Genomic DNA, 14,674 nt, shown 5'->3' on the forward strand with positions numbered 1-14,674 from the left:
TTGGACAATATGGCGCTGCAATGGAGTCGGTGACGTCACTTTGCTGTATTTTAATCTGTGGTACATATAGTAATTAGAAAAGCAAGGTTTACAACAAAGTGACTTCATCATAAGCCCGGCCAATCAGGAGCGTTTTGTGTCGAGTGACAAACGTTTAAAAAAATACATTTTTATTTTTTATTTATTGATTTTTGAATAAATTAAGTATTATTTTCAAGTTACGTTAGTAAATAACCATTTTTAAACTCATAATATAGAATGATTACAATAATTCATTATTTATTTTTCGCATTGTCAAATAGCCTATTGGGCCGTCTGGCCCGTCTGCCAGTCTTAATTATATTGTAGAGATTACATATTAGATTTATTTTGTTTCTAAGAGTTCTAATATTGACCATTTGCAGATGATAATATATCTCTTATTTTATAACTTGACAGAGGGATAAACAACTGCGAAGTTGCGAGCTGTCTCAGGTTCAAGGTCGGTTTATCAAAAATAATTTGGTCCTAAATACGAAAAAGTACTAAATCTAGGTATATCGAAATTTAAGCAAAACTCTGCGATTTCTTTAAATAACGAAAGGCAAGACAGGACAGCACTATTATATAGGTAGCGCAATTTGCAATTACATTATTCAAAAACTCACGAATGTAAGTTAAGAAACTTAATTTTAGTAATTTCTAATCTGATGTCATATGGAATGTTATTATGGAGTAATGTCGATCTTGAAATTACATTTCTTCTACAGAAAAAAACCTTCGAACCTTTTCAGTAATAAATAGAGAAAATTATTCAAAAATAAATACAAAACACACTCGTAAACTCGCTTACTCACTTGTTTCCGCGGGGTACAAAGGACGTTTTTTTTGGTAATATTACAAATACATATTAAGGTTTAATTAATAAATATTATTACTCATTAGTCATTACGTTCAAATTTCGATAAACATGCTTAGATCTTTGTGGGCCAGTCGTCATTAATCACTGTTTCAATCGTTTAGACTAGGACTAATTGAGATAAACAATTATTTTTTTCTTTAAATACCTGTTTGTTATGAAAGAGTTACTACTATGCGAGTTTCTTTTAGTTGGAATCTTCTTTCAAGAAGTATGCTTGGCTACTTTTAATACTACATTATCGATACACTTTACACACTTACATTTGTAAGAAAAATCATTTATTTATAAAAATAAGAAAATGTAATTCGAAAATTCATTGGCGCAACTTATCTATTAAATTTTTCATATTTCAAAAGGTAGACAAAGAGTATGAGTAATGAGTATGCTTGTGTAATTTCAGTAGTTCGGGATGGCCAAAATAATATTATCGTTGTACAATGATGCTTCAATGTCTCTATCTTCTGCTAGAATCCCCACGCTATAGTCCAATTGTTTTATATGACAGCTCAATAATATTTAAAATAAGAAATAGTGTTACATGCCAGTACTAAATGCTATGCCATATAAAATAATATTAATTACAGTTTTACAAATTAGTGATCAATTAATTACAATAATAATTGTATATAATAAAGTAAATTCAATAGCTCCTGCTATATTAATAATATGCAATAATAATGTGATATAAATTATGATATATAATCAAATGTCATAAAACCGTATTGAAGGCTAAGGTTACTCTCGTAACATTTGTTAATATTACTTATGGTGATGTTAGTGGTAGAATACAAGTAGATGACGAGCATTTATGAAGTGAACAATTATATATAATCATCCAATTGTATTAAAAAAAAGATAGACAAAGTAATAACTGAGACAAGTTTAAGTCTAAAATTCATTACAATTTTGTATAAATTGGATTAAATCTGATGATTAAAAAATACGCTGACCAGTAAAGTAGTAAATAGTAGTAGTAAATGCTCTATGTACTCCCTTATTGCCCTAACCATATGCAGCCAGGTGTGGTGGCTAGTGTATTGTAAAAAGAAAACAGCAAGAAGCAAATTTGAATCTCTTTACTTTTTAAGTTACCAAAAAGTAGTTAATTGCAGTTTCGTATCATGACAAATAGCAATTTTTGCAATAAACAAAATGGATGGTAGTCTTAACGTCAATTTAGTTTTAAAATTGCGTTTAAATAAGCCTTTCAGTTCCGTGCATTTTATAATGTTGATTTTTAATGATTCCTGATTTTTTGTAACAAAAATACAAGTTGATAACATTTTTTTATTAGCTAATTGAATGTTTTAAATAATATTCCTATTCAATTTTTAAATAAATGGCAAGTTAACAGTACACATATATTGAGTGTTATCAATGTTATTATAAGTTCGTACTTTTTTGTTTAAAATTACAAATAAGCAGATAAAATGTCTCAACAACAATTTCAAAGCATCCACTCACCAAAAACCACAGTACTAAAGTATCACTTCTTATTTTGTGCTTAAAAAAACACTGAGGTCAGACAGACCAAATATAGGTACTTAACCTTTATTTTTAAATAATCTTATATTGATGGCACATTTGAAATTACTCTAAGAAATAAAAATCTCTATTTGGTTATTACTTTAATAAAAATATGTTTTTGATCAAATCAGACGTTGCATCTTAACTGACACAGTCAAAACTGGAAATAGTCTAGGTTATAAAAACCAAACATGTACATTTTAATTATAATACCAACTTATTAGTATCTTACAATTAGGTATGTCAATTATAACTATAATTAGGTGTAGTAAAACTTGTATCACTTTATTTCTTTTACATATGCATCTAGTTCTGCATCTAATTGTTCAGCTGTTGGAACTGGTCGCCTTCCACGTGGAGCTCCTCCACCACGACCACCACGTCGCCCCCCTCCACGGCCACCAGCACTACCACTCTGTGGTCTGTTTCCACCTCCTGTAACAGTAAACAATTTTTTAGATATCAAAAATAAGTTTTGACTTGTTCCTTAAAAACTTAAAAAAAATTTTATTTACTTAAAATATTAAAAATTTTTGTATCTTTATTTACCTCTACTTAAATTTCTTCTTATGGGTCCACCACCTATGGTCGGCCTAGTTCTTTCTTCGTTTCTAAATGTGTTAATTTCAGATGTGGCCAGTTGAATGTTCATAGCACGTCCATCAAGTGGTACTCCATTATACTGTTTCATAGCTTTTAAAGCATCAGCTCTTCTTTCAAATACAACATCAGCAGTACCTTCAAATTAAACAATGATTTTAGTATATGAGACTAAAAAATAACTACAAAGTTTGACATTAATTACTTCAGGTACATTAATTAATGCAATAATATAAACATTAATAATACCAACCTAGTGATCTACCAGATCTATCATAGTGAACAGCAGCACTTTTTAAAATTCCAAATTCAGAGAAAAGTTCCTGTATATCAGAGTCAGAAACTCCAAAATCCAAATTTGAAACTAAAAGTTTAGTGGGCCCCATTGTGATTGGAGCACTCCTTTGTATCTTCCTATCATTGAAGTCATTGAACATGTCATGTTTCCAAGTGCTGTTTACATCACCCTGAAATAGGTTGTCCTTCATAGATCATGCCAACTGCCCGCTGCAGCTTCTTTGAGTATACACTCAAAATACTTAGCAAACTTTAGTTGTACATGTTCTATTACAATTCACAAAATTTATAAATCATATTCTAAATACATTTAAGAAATTGTATACAATGATAGGCAAAAACAATTTACAAAAACAACTGCAACATCAACAATTTATATGGAATCGTTATTATCACCACTGACACTGCACTTTTTTTAAACTTTAACACAAGAAAGTTTTATCATCCACATTCAATACAACTCATTATAGTTGTTGTCCGTGGGCTGTAATCACCCCATATACAATGACAGCTACTCGAAGAAAGGGTTGTTTGCAAACAAAGCCCCCATCCACAATACACTTAGTGGTAATAATGTGAAAGATCTTCAAAAATGTTGTCGCTGCTGGTGCTAACTGTCGATATTAAATCCGAGTTCCAAGAATAGAGCACACGTCCAGTAAAAATTATTTAGAATACAACAATGCCAAATATCTCCAAATATTAAAATATGAACGGGAGTGGAAGTTTAGAATGCCTTTAAGATTAATTAATAATAGTAAACCGTGGGTAAGCTAGGTATATTTTATGGAAGAGATGAACCAGACACGATGCACTTGACGCGTCATTTCACCACGTTGGTCCGCCATATTGCAAATTGTATAATCAACTTAATACTTTTATTCGATTTACCCTTGTATAGTTAGCTGGCTTGGATACTCCACCACGATTTCGACCTCGTAACATACCGCCCGTACGGGCATTACGAAATCCACCTCCGCCACCACGAGCAGGTCTTTTTACATCAAATTTTCTTCCAGCTCCTCCACCACCAGTTTTTCCTTTTTTATTTGCTTTTATTATATCATCCAGTGCCATATCGATTCTGTCCGCCATTTTAGGCCTATTGAAACTAATAAATTTACTAAAATATTCAAAAACTCGCAGAGGTGAGTAAAATTAACTTCGTCGGTAAACTGACTTGACTAACGCGTCTCTTAACAATTGATTCACCAACACCAAAATGGAGTCATCAAAAGTGTTACCAGATAATTATTAAAAATACATGATAATATAATCTATATACATATAATTCAATCGTACCTACCTTATCGGAATCTGTATAGTTATAGAAGATATTAGAGAAATAAAATTACTAGAGACGTTTATATTTTTAGTTCTTATTGATGATACTCATATGGGCAACAAATCATATAAATATGATTTCTAGAATTGTTGTCTAATTGTCTGTTTATTTGTAGGTGTATTACCGCTAATGTGGTTCTTTCGCATTTCTCTGTCGCGGAATTTTTACGTGTAATATACATTACGCAGTTAGACAAATACATCATATTCTTTGAATATTACAAGATATCATAATAAATTTAAAACGTTCAGTTGTTTGTGGTTTGATTCTTATTGATGGCGAATTATAAAATACTAAGATAAGTCATCTATCAACAAGAAAAATCACAAGCTCTCCATCCATTCGTGAACTACATTTCTTTGCATCAGCGTATAGTTGCGTCTTTCGTAATCAAATACTTTTGAGGCTTAAAGTCACGCAAACACACGGAGTCGTGGGCACCAGCTAGTGATAAATAAGTGTGCAAAAATAAGATCCTACATTATAATATGTAAATGTTACTAAGTTTATGTGTTAATAAAAAAACTTGTACGGTGTACCTACTTACTTTTTTTATAGGATCATGGGTGAATTTTGATATGAGCGTATTTTTTTTCTGGCCACACTTAATACTCCAGTTATAAAATCATGACAAGTGACAACTGCTATAATGTCATTTTCGCTTTTCAAATTTCAAGTTCAAATGCGAAGTAAAACAGATTAAATTTCAGAGTTCATCAAGTGAAATTAGTTTTAATTAAATTTTGGAACATTAAATAATGGCTTTAAATAAATTTATGCATCCTCGTAACATTTATAAAACTCCTCCTGATTTTTCAAATTTAGCCAAAAAGTACAAGGAGTTCTCCGATGTAGCCAAAGTGGTAATTTAGTTGTTATAAAAGTAGAATTCTTGTTTATTACATTATTTTTACTTTAATTACACTTTTAGGACATTACAGGAAAAGTGAGCATTGACTTCAAAGACCCACATGCCTTAAGGGTTTTAACCAAGTATTTGTTAAAGTCTGACTTTAACCTTGACGTAAATATTCCGGAAGATCGTCTGGTACCAACACTTCCTTTGAGGCTAAATTACATTTTATGGATTGAAGATTTATTGATTGCAATCAATAAAAATAATTCTGTATCAGGCATTGATATTGGTAGGTTTATAATAATTATTGAACTTGCCTTGGGCTCTTATTTTTTTTAATTCATTTTATAAATAATATGTTTTCTGATTATGTAGGAACTGGAGCATGCGCTATATATCCTTTATTGGCTGCTGTGAAAAACAAATGGAAAATGCTTGGAACTGAAACAGATGAAGAAAGTCTAATGAAAGCAAAGGATAACATTGAGAGAAATATGTTACAGCATCTTATTGAATGTATGTGTCGAAATGATTGAACTGATAGATTTAACTTCAATATTGAACTTATTTCAGTGTGATGTTTTTACAATTGTTTTCATAGTATTTTCTCCTAATTACCCTTTAAATATATGAAGAATATAATGACAGAATACAGAATGAGACATCTGATAGCTGAAGCCATATTGTTATATTGTAATTATATATTTGCAATATTTTTTTTTTTAATATATTTTCTTATTGGTCTACACAGTCTTATATATATACCTGTAAGCCTGACCTCAATTTGAATAGTTAGTATTTTGTTTTAAATTTTGCCTCCATATGTTATCACCAATCAGGTTTGGCGAGTATTTAATTTTTCAGTAGCAAACAGTGACATGCAGAATAATAATGATTGCAGTGAAAGAGAACAAGTCAACATCAATATTTGATTGTGTTTTTGTGGATAACAATGATCAAGTGTTTGATTTTTGTATGTGCAATCCACCCTTTTATACAAATATTCAAGAATTATTGGAATCTCGAAGCCCGGCCAGGTAAATTGTATTAACATTGTTATAATGTTGTTGTAAATTGTGTCATCATTATAATTTATTTAATAAATAAATAATAATGAAATTTAAAATCAGTGAAATATTGTGAGTATTGAAATAATTCGAATTTTATATAATGCAACTAAACTAAATTTATATATTTTAGACCTGCACCGAAAAATGGCTTTACTGGATCTCCACATGAACTTATAACTGAAGGTGGTGAACTACAATTTTGTAGGAAAATTATTGCAGAAAGTAAGATTTATAAAGACAGAATACTGTAAGAAAACTCAAATATTATTGATAGTGTAGCTTATTTTGGAATGAAATTGAAAACAATTATTAAATGTTTTTTTTATTTCAGAATATTTACAACAATGGTTGGTCACAAGTATAATTTGAAGGAGCTAACATTAGACTTAAAAGCAGAAAACATTCAACACACGACAACAGAATTTTGCCAAGGGCGTGTGACTCGGTGGGGGTTAGCTTGGACATATAAAGATTACCACTTTACTAATTTAGGTATGTTTGTTCAAGTTAACTTTAAATTTGGTATTTTAGAATATTTATTTACATGAATTATTTTAAAAAAACAAGCATACAAATTTTTATGAAATTCATAAAAACATTATACACTGTTACATTCAAGAAAATAAAACTTTATCATTACAGTATAAAGTCTTATGTTAAATTGTAGTAATAAAGTCTTGTGGTAAAAACTGTTCTTGCCGTTAAATTGAAGCATTGAACTGCATGGAGCGAATGTCTGCTTTGGATGTCTCAGACCTGGGAAAAAGCATTGTGGCACATATGTGTAAACCATAAAAGTAAAAAAAAAGTAACAGCCTGTGAATTTCCCACTGCTGAGATAAGGCCTCCTCTTCCATTAAGGAGAGGGTTTTGGAACATATTCCACCATGCTGTTCCAATGCGGTTTACTGGGCCATCACAGCTTAAACCTTAGTGTTGCATATACTTTTTCACAACATAGACACGATAATGAGGAAACATTGATCTATATGTGCAACTACACCATTAATATTAGACCAACAAATCACTTAGCCAAATTCATAGTATAAAATCATCAAGCATATGAAACGTAGTGAGTTCCGGGCTCCGGCTAATGTGTATGGAGAGATACCGCTTCAATCGAACGAAGAGGGTATCCGTATGTAGGTTTTAAGAGTATATTTACGACTATTCTATTAAAATTTCCGAAAAAATTAATCTATATATCACTTTGTAGGTAATAGGTATCGCTTAAAAATAATTAATTGACTTGAAGAAATATAATTATTTATATCCATAAAACATGATTATTCATATATAATATATTTCTTTGTTTGTAGTTGTACCGAAGCATAAATCGCGGAAGAAGAATGTACCGATAGTAATAACATTACCAGACTTACCAGGTCCTGAGAATGATATAACTAATTGTATAAAAAAGATAAAAGGAATACTATTAGATTTAAAAATTATGTTTAAAGTTATAAACAAAAGACGAAACGAAATAACCCTAAGTATTATTGCTTATAACAATACTTGGTCTAATCAACGGCGGAAAAGACGACTTTCGAAGCAATCATCGGAAATTCAGAGCAAGCATCCTAAACAAGACTTAGAAGTAAAAGAACCGCACATGAAAGAAAAAATAAGTCATAAAGACATTTCAAATGAAGCACAAATTTCTGCTCTGAAACATACAGAAGTTGCAGAAGAAATAATTTCTAAACCGTCATTAATAAACAAAGATGAACAAGAAATTATCGTTCAGGGTATTATGAAATTTTTTATGAAAGACAATCACCCAAATTTTGAATTGGAATATTTGAATGGCAAGGCTGGAAAAGAAGGGTTACATCAAGTAATACAGTATATAAAAAACAATTGGAAATAAATTTTTATAAAAATGTGTCTTGCTTTATTTAATGCAATATTATTATTAATTATTACGGTTTTGTAGTGCTTCCAAGATCGCGTTTTGCGAAAAGATGTTTTAAAAAAATAAATACTCGATATCCTTTTTCTGCCAAGGAACGTCTACGGCTGGGCATAGGTCTCCCCCAAAGATCGCCACAACGACCGGTCTTGTGTAGCCACAACGAACGACTTCCCGCGACCTTCACCAGGTCGTCGGACCACCTTAAGGGGGGCTACTCTACTACTCACGATGCGTCTTTCGGTCCGTGGTCGCCACTCGAGAACTCGTCTGCTCCATCGGCCGTCGGTTCTTCGAGCGTTGTGACCCGCCCACTGCCACTTAAGTATGGCATTTCTTCGGGCTATCTCTGTGACCTTAGTTCTTCTGCGGATTCTTTAGTTCCTTGGCGGACATGATGATCCTTCTCCTAAACAGACTTATAGCAATATCTGATAGTTTTCTTTAACTTCCAATTCTGTATTTGAATAAAACTAATTTAAAATTTTGGAAAGTTTATCCTCGACGTATCTAAGCCTAATTTTTCGTTTTGCTTACAATTTACTAATTGTTGGGTGCGATTGTACGATTTTTGTTTGTGCCCGAAAATAGACTGCACGAAGCCGAATCTATCCGTTTTTCAACTATTAAGATTTCACGTCTTCAGATCCGACCCAGGAATTTATCAGTTTGAATTTGTTAATAGTATATATTTTGACATGTACCGACCACTCTAAATTCTTATAATACATCTCAATCAGAGATTGATTTTATTGCTAATATACAAAACTCTCAGTTATTGTATTATATAATATATTGGGTTATTGGTAATTCGACGTACATCCTACGAGGTAGTGGGGGTGACTATTTGTAATAATTTTAACTCCCATATGCAATAAACGTCGAATTACCAATATCCCTGTATGTTAACCTAAATATTCCACCCAATCTGATTAGGCAACATTTTGAAGTTAAATAAGATGAAAAAAGCCTTAAAACTCATTCTCACTCTTCTTTTGAACTTTGAAGCTTGTGATTTTGCTTTGATTGATAATATTATTTTAGGATAATTTCAAACCAAATTTTCCAATTTGGTGAATAATCGTTCGTTCAATTTCTCACTCATTAAAACACTCATAAATGTGTAGGTTGTATAATATCGTGCCTTTGCCTTCTCAAAGAATGATTAAATTTAAGGCTTATATCAACAAAAAGTCATTAAACGGAAGACATGGCTGTATCATTTATGCCTTACAATTTAATTTAATATGAATAAAAATTACAAAATACTTGGCTGTACGGTGTAATACTTTTGCCTTTTCCCTCTAAGGAAAGAAAAAAATCAACAAAAAGTCATAACATTATGTCAATTTTCGCGCGTATTTGACGCATCTTAGATTGTGTACGCCGTTAATGTAACAAATTTCTGCAAATAATTTGTTAGTATATTGTAAAACGTTTTCAATTTCAGCACAATTATTAGTGATCATCTTTTGAAATAAATTTATATATAGTTATTCTTTGTATTGTTTTATGTTTTTTGATAATCAGGTACTGTGAAGGTATTATATTATTTACCAAAGCAATAATGGACTTTTGAATAACCCTAAGACTAAAAATTTTGAAAAAAAACTTTATATTGAATATCAAGGAAAATTGTCAACAGAAATGAACAATCGTGTTGCTACTAATCGAAATAAGGATGAGAATGAAACTAATGAGGGTAAAACCGTGGCTCTTATCATGTAATGGTGTCCAATAATTGTGAATTGTGAACAGACTTAACTATAAATGATTTATATATATTTTAGTCAGGCGAGTTACTAAAGAAAAAATTAAAACGGATAGCAGAGTAAATTCAACAAGTAGAAAAAAAATCAAGTTGAATAATAAAAACGAGACTGAAGGAAATAGGTAGGTTATAAATTTATTTGCTGTGGGTCTAATATTAGAGATTAGATTATAATATTACTGCTCTCAATATTATTTACATTCGGTAACAATTTTTAGTAAACCTAAGAGAAAGCTGCTTGAACTGGAAACAGATCCATCAATACTACAAAGGCGACAAAAGCAGATAGATTATGGCAAAAATACTGTTGGTTATCATAACTATTTACAGCAAGTTCCTATGTAAGTAAAAGACATCTAATCCTAAGTGTTTGTTGGTTAAGCTTACCTAATTTCCAATCATCATTTATGTATAATTTATGAACTTAACTTTAAATAATTAATATTTGTATGTATTAATAATAGTCATATTTTTGTTATGATTTTTAAAGAATCATTAAAATTTTGTTACTTTACAAATGTGTTGTTTTATAATGGAAATTGGGAAGTTTTTGATACCAGTCAAAGTGAAATAAATAGGGAAATTATTTTTTTATTAATTCTCTTACCTCTAGTTTTAATTTCAAATACTTTCAGGGATAAACGCACAAAAGATGACCCAAAAACACCAGACAAGTATACAAAATATAGTAGAAATTCTTGGGATATGTTAATAAAAATTTGGAGAAAAAAATTGCATCAGTATGATACTGGAGATAAAAAGCCTAACATGGAATCTGATGAAGATACAGATTCATAGTTATATTTGTTTGCAAAAAAATAAATGATTAATATGCATACAATTTATTTCTATGACCACATATACACTCACATTTCTTATTAAATAAGTTGTAGTTATTACTCATAAAAACAAATATGTGACATAATTTTATTTAATAAAGTTTTAAACAGTTGGTAATTCAATTCTATTCAAAATATCCTTTGCTTGTTTCAAAAGTGGATTATTCTTTCCATCTAAAGCGAAACTTTGTAATTTTTCCATATATTCTTCTATGTTACTTTCTGAAGCGCCAGTAGGACCTCCTGCAATGGTTACTAATATTAACAGAAGCTTAAACATTTATAAAATACTTTTTAATATAAAATTACAATAGCCAATTCCAATTGGAGTAGGAGTGAAGATAAACAAACCTTAGATTTACATATTTCATGCAATTAGCTTGGCTTAATCATGCTCTACTGAGAGTTTGTGATTAATAAATTTTTATAGTAATAATACAACTCTATTATACTTTAATTTTACTTCTATATTCCGATAACAGTTTCTTTGATGTTTAAAATGCTCTTTTTTTTTTTCAAATAGTGAATATTGTATGATAATGAAGCTCAACTAATAATATTATGTTAATTTTTTGTCAAATGTTATGTTATGGTTGGATAACAGTATATTGTTCATTAAATTTGGTAATAATAGGTAGTAAATAATACCTTGCAAGGGCAATACAACTGATTGTAAAGCTTGGGTCAAAGTAGACACAAGAGCTCGACGGTGTGCTACAAGAGCTGCTGTTCTCTCAGCAGCTGCTGCAGTTTCTGCACGAAGTCTTGCAGTTGCAGCACTGACTTCTTCAGCATGACGTTGCAAGATAGCATTCTAAAAATATGACATTTAATGTTATACAATAAAAACAGATAAATTAAGCAACCACATCATGTTTTAATCTGAATCAAATAATTTTAGTTCCACATGTTATCTCATTTTGCATAAAGTATTAAATTATAACATTTTCAATGGCAGTAATCAATAGCTTAAATAAATCTTAAGACTGCTGTATGATGGAGATTACTTCTAATGTTTTAAAGTTGACCTAATTTTTCAGTGTTAACAGTGTTTCTTTTCTTTTATCAATCCTTCTTAATTTTAAGTTATTTTATTATTATTATCCAAACTATAAAAACTAAGTGAATTCCACAATACATATTTCTTATTTATACCATTTTTCATAAAAACCAATAAGCAAACTACTAATGTAATGATTTGTAGATGTGCTTTGTTCACCTGTTGTTCATAATCAGAATTTGCTTTTCTTAATTGACGAAGTTCTGTTTCTCTTAATTTGTTATGATGTAAGAATTGGTCTGTAAATATAGGAATATCTGTGTCACCAGGTATTTCTTCTCCCTGTAAAATAAAGTTTATTATTAAAATGTAATCATAAGAATGTTTATGTAAAATTAAATGGTAATGATACTTACAGATGCAGGTGTTATACAAGGCCTTGGGCGAGGAGGTGTTTGTTGTCTCGGTAAAGATGTTACTGGGACAGCAGCTATATTACTAACAATACTTTGTTCTGGTGTTTGTGTAGCCGCACCTCAATAAATAATAACAGCATATGTCAATAATGTGAGGGTATAGTTAATATAGTATTTCTTATGTTGTGTTTTCTTTATTCTATAATATACCTTAAGGTATTCGCAGAATACGCTATATATGCATATATGCTTATTACATACAGACTTGTTAGTTTGTTGGCAGATAGATTGAATAATTACGAATAAATCTATTTTAATATTAACATGTTTACCTGTGTTATTCAAATTACTATCATTATTCATGTTTGGTTTAATTTTTTTAGTGGTAGTATTGGAGTCCTTTTGTTCCATTTGCTGTCTTCTAAATTCTTTGTAAGCATCAGTTTTCTTATATTCAGCCCATTCCTTTATGTATCTGTTAAGTATATAAAAATATATTAATATCACTGGTAATCTGTAAAAAATATTTTTATCGTAACAACAAAAATTACCGTTCCTTATCTTGGTCAGCTGCATCAAGGTATTGTTGTTTTTCTTCAGATGGAAGCTTACTCCATTCACTAGCTAACTGTCTAGTTAATTCAGCAAAACCTAACTCTGGTTGCTCAGCACGCAATTGATCTCGTCTTTCATTCAGAAATCGTACATAACCTGAAACATTTAAATTATATTCATAATCAGTCTTTACTTAGTTAATAATATAATAATATTCTATTTTATTATTCAAAACAGCCTCAAGGAAAAAAATGGCACTATGTATCTAAATATTTATTATAGTATGTGATAGCTATGTGACTAAATTTTACAATTATTCATTTTTTAAAAGTCTTAATAGTTTATTTAGTAATTACCTGTAAGAGGTTGTCGAGGCGCAGTTACATCGCGAGGAATCTTAGGCTTTCGCTTTTTCGGTTTTTTTGGAGATGGTTTTTGAACATCCTTTGAGTTCACAGATTGAGTGACGATATCATTATCGTTTCCGTTAGTTGTTGCGATTAGGGCTGAATTGGGGTCATGTTCTACGTTTAATGGTTTTGGTAACTCTTCATGTTTAACAGATTGTTGTTCTAGAGACTGTGCGGCGTCCACCTCCATAATAAATTTGATTTTATTCGTTCTGTCTCTCTTTCAAAGTTGAAGTTTACCTTTTTAAGCTGATTTTACTATAATCAATATTAGAACTAAAAAAGAATTTAATACCATTCTTATTAAGGAAAAAATTCTTAAATCTTTACTGAAAGTTAATTTTATTAAATAAAAAGTCAAGTGTACATAAACGATACAATCACAGATTACAGTAGAAAAATCTTACTCTGAGTTTTGACAAATAAAATGATATATATCGCTTTTTCTCTGGCGATGAATACAATATAATATGATCTGTGGTTAACATTAACAGGGCTACCAGTCAACTTATACATTGATTGAGTTATGTCCGGTCTTTATCCTATTCCAATGGAGGTGGAAAAAAAGATAAACGAACCTTAGATTAATAAAGTCACAATAACAGTTTCGTCGATGTTCAAAAACCGTTTTTTGCAAATTCTTAGTGAATATCGTTGATTAATCAAGCTCTCTGCGAATTATATCGCGTCAATTTGCTGTGAAAAGTTGTTTATTTTGGCTTTATTCCGTATTTGATCGCAACATTGGCTGTATATACATATTGTAATACTAAAAGTCCCACTGTTATGGTTAAAAATTGGAATAGAGTAGGTACATAGGTCATGGTAGGAAGTTTAGGTCATTGAATATTATACAGAATTAAATTGCAAGTTATGGATGTTGCAACAACAACAACGAACGATTTCGTTGCATTCTGTATACAATCAACAGATTGCCTGTATCTAAGGGTTTATTGTTGTATTACTTTCTATAAACTTCTGTTACTTCTTACGGCATACATTTCAATATTGTTTATCCAATCATACAAGAAACTACAATACTTACTGCATACAAAACTGGCTACATTATATACACTTTAATATTAATATAAAATTTTACAGATGCAATCTGACGAAAGTGAGCTTATTTCAGTTATTTTGTTCAATTTTAGATGCGAAATTTTCATAATTGCTAG

At 30.4% G+C, this 14,674-nt stretch overlaps 4 protein-coding genes across 7 annotated transcripts; 2 read left to right on the forward strand and 2 right to left on the reverse strand.

Annotated features, from left to right (window-relative positions):
- Positions 1-1,962: 1,962 nt before the first annotated feature.
- Positions 1,963-4,564, reverse strand: LOC124534214 (THO complex subunit 4). Of its 2 annotated transcripts, none has more exons than XM_047109926.1 (4): positions 4,217-4,564; positions 3,282-3,495; positions 2,978-3,166; positions 1,963-2,863 (listed from the first exon to the last, which is right to left on the reverse strand). In XM_047109926.1, the coding sequence occupies exons 1-4, from the start codon at positions 4,418-4,420 to the stop codon at positions 2,709-2,711; spliced, it is 762 nt and encodes a 253-aa protein (XP_046965882.1). In that variant the 5' UTR covers positions 4,421-4,564; the 3' UTR covers positions 1,963-2,708. The 2 variants fall into 2 exon arrangements, with proteins under 2 accessions (XP_046965882.1, XP_046965881.1); XM_047109925.1 differs by having other exon boundaries at positions 3,282-3,510.
- Positions 4,565-5,307: 743 nt separating this feature from the next.
- On the forward strand, positions 5,308-8,483 carry LOC124534390 (U6 small nuclear RNA (adenine-(43)-N(6))-methyltransferase). The gene is made up of 7 exons (XM_047110242.1): positions 5,308-5,533; positions 5,602-5,815; positions 5,902-6,042; positions 6,428-6,563; positions 6,727-6,843; positions 6,928-7,088; positions 7,916-8,483. Exons 1-7 carry the CDS (start codon positions 5,429-5,431, stop codon positions 8,464-8,466), a joined length of 1,425 nt encoding a protein of 474 aa, XP_046966198.1. The 5' UTR covers positions 5,308-5,428; the 3' UTR covers positions 8,467-8,483.
- A 1,316-nt stretch (positions 8,484-9,799) lies between these two features.
- LOC124534304 (histone RNA hairpin-binding protein) lies at positions 9,800-11,298 on the forward strand. 3 transcript variants are annotated; one of them, XM_047110070.1, is made up of 5 exons: positions 9,800-10,038; positions 10,154-10,210; positions 10,299-10,401; positions 10,498-10,620; positions 10,915-11,298. In XM_047110070.1, exons 2-5 carry the CDS (start codon positions 10,156-10,158, stop codon positions 11,075-11,077), a joined length of 444 nt encoding a protein of 147 aa, XP_046966026.1. In that variant the 5' UTR covers positions 9,800-10,038; positions 10,154-10,155; the 3' UTR covers positions 11,078-11,298. The 3 variants fall into 3 exon arrangements, with proteins under 3 accessions (XP_046966026.1, XP_046966025.1, XP_046966024.1); XM_047110069.1 differs by having other exon boundaries at positions 9,805-9,926; XM_047110068.1 differs by having other exon boundaries at positions 9,815-9,926; positions 10,039-10,210.
- LOC124534303 (high mobility group protein 20A) lies at positions 11,193-13,892 on the reverse strand. The gene is made up of 7 exons (XM_047110067.1): positions 13,446-13,892; positions 13,086-13,245; positions 12,867-13,009; positions 12,535-12,653; positions 12,338-12,460; positions 11,767-11,932; positions 11,193-11,361 (listed from the first exon to the last, which is right to left on the reverse strand). Exons 1-7 carry the CDS (start codon positions 13,687-13,689, stop codon positions 11,222-11,224), a joined length of 1,095 nt encoding a protein of 364 aa, XP_046966023.1. The 5' UTR covers positions 13,690-13,892; the 3' UTR covers positions 11,193-11,221.
- Positions 13,893-14,674: the final 782 nt, after the last annotated feature.

The sequence above is a fragment of the Vanessa cardui genome, chromosome 12 (genome assembly GCF_905220365.1).
Source record: "Vanessa cardui chromosome 12, ilVanCard2.1, whole genome shotgun sequence".
Taxonomy (NCBI): domain Eukaryota; kingdom Metazoa; phylum Arthropoda; class Insecta; order Lepidoptera; family Nymphalidae; genus Vanessa; species Vanessa cardui.

Coding starts and splice junctions, on each gene's coding strand:
- LOC124534390 (XM_047110242.1), top strand. CDS start 5,429: ATGGCTTTAAATAAATTTATGCATCCTCGTAACATTTATAAAACTCCT. Junction 5,534..5,601: donor TCTCCGATGTAGCCAAAGTG/GTAATTTAGTTG, acceptor TTACACTTTTAG/GACATTACAGGAAAAGTGAG. Junction 6,043..6,427: donor GTTACAGCATCTTATTGAAT/GTATGTGTCGAA, acceptor TAATGATTGCAG/TGAAAGAGAACAAGTCAACA.
- LOC124534303 (XM_047110067.1), bottom strand. CDS start 13,689: ATGGAGGTGGACGCCGCACAGTCTCTAGAACAACAATCTGTTAAACAT. Junction 12,654..12,866: donor TAGTAATTTGAATAACACAG/GTAAACATGTTA, acceptor TTATTTATTGAG/GTGCGGCTACACAAACACCA. Junction 11,362..11,766: donor AGTTGTATTGCCCTTGCAAG/GTATTATTTACT, acceptor TAACCATTGCAG/GAGGTCCTACTGGCGCTTCA.
- LOC124534214 (XM_047109925.1), bottom strand. CDS start 4,420: ATGGCGGACAGAATCGATATGGCACTGGATGATATAATAAAAGCAAAT. Junction 3,511..4,216: donor AGCCAGCTAACTATACAAGG/GTAAATCGAATA, acceptor TGATCTATGAAG/GACAACCTATTTCAGGGTGA. Junction 2,864..2,977: donor AAGAAGAAATTTAAGTAGAG/GTAAATAAAGAT, acceptor TTACTGTTACAG/GAGGTGGAAACAGACCACAG.
- LOC124534304 (XM_047110070.1), top strand. CDS start 10,156: ATGAACAATCGTGTTGCTACTAATCGAAATAAGGATGAGAATGAAACT. Junction 10,402..10,497: donor AACGAGACTGAAGGAAATAG/GTAGGTTATAAA, acceptor AACAATTTTTAG/TAAACCTAAGAGAAAGCTGC. Junction 10,621..10,914: donor TATTTACAGCAAGTTCCTAT/GTAAGTAAAAGA, acceptor AAATACTTTCAG/GGATAAACGCACAAAAGATG.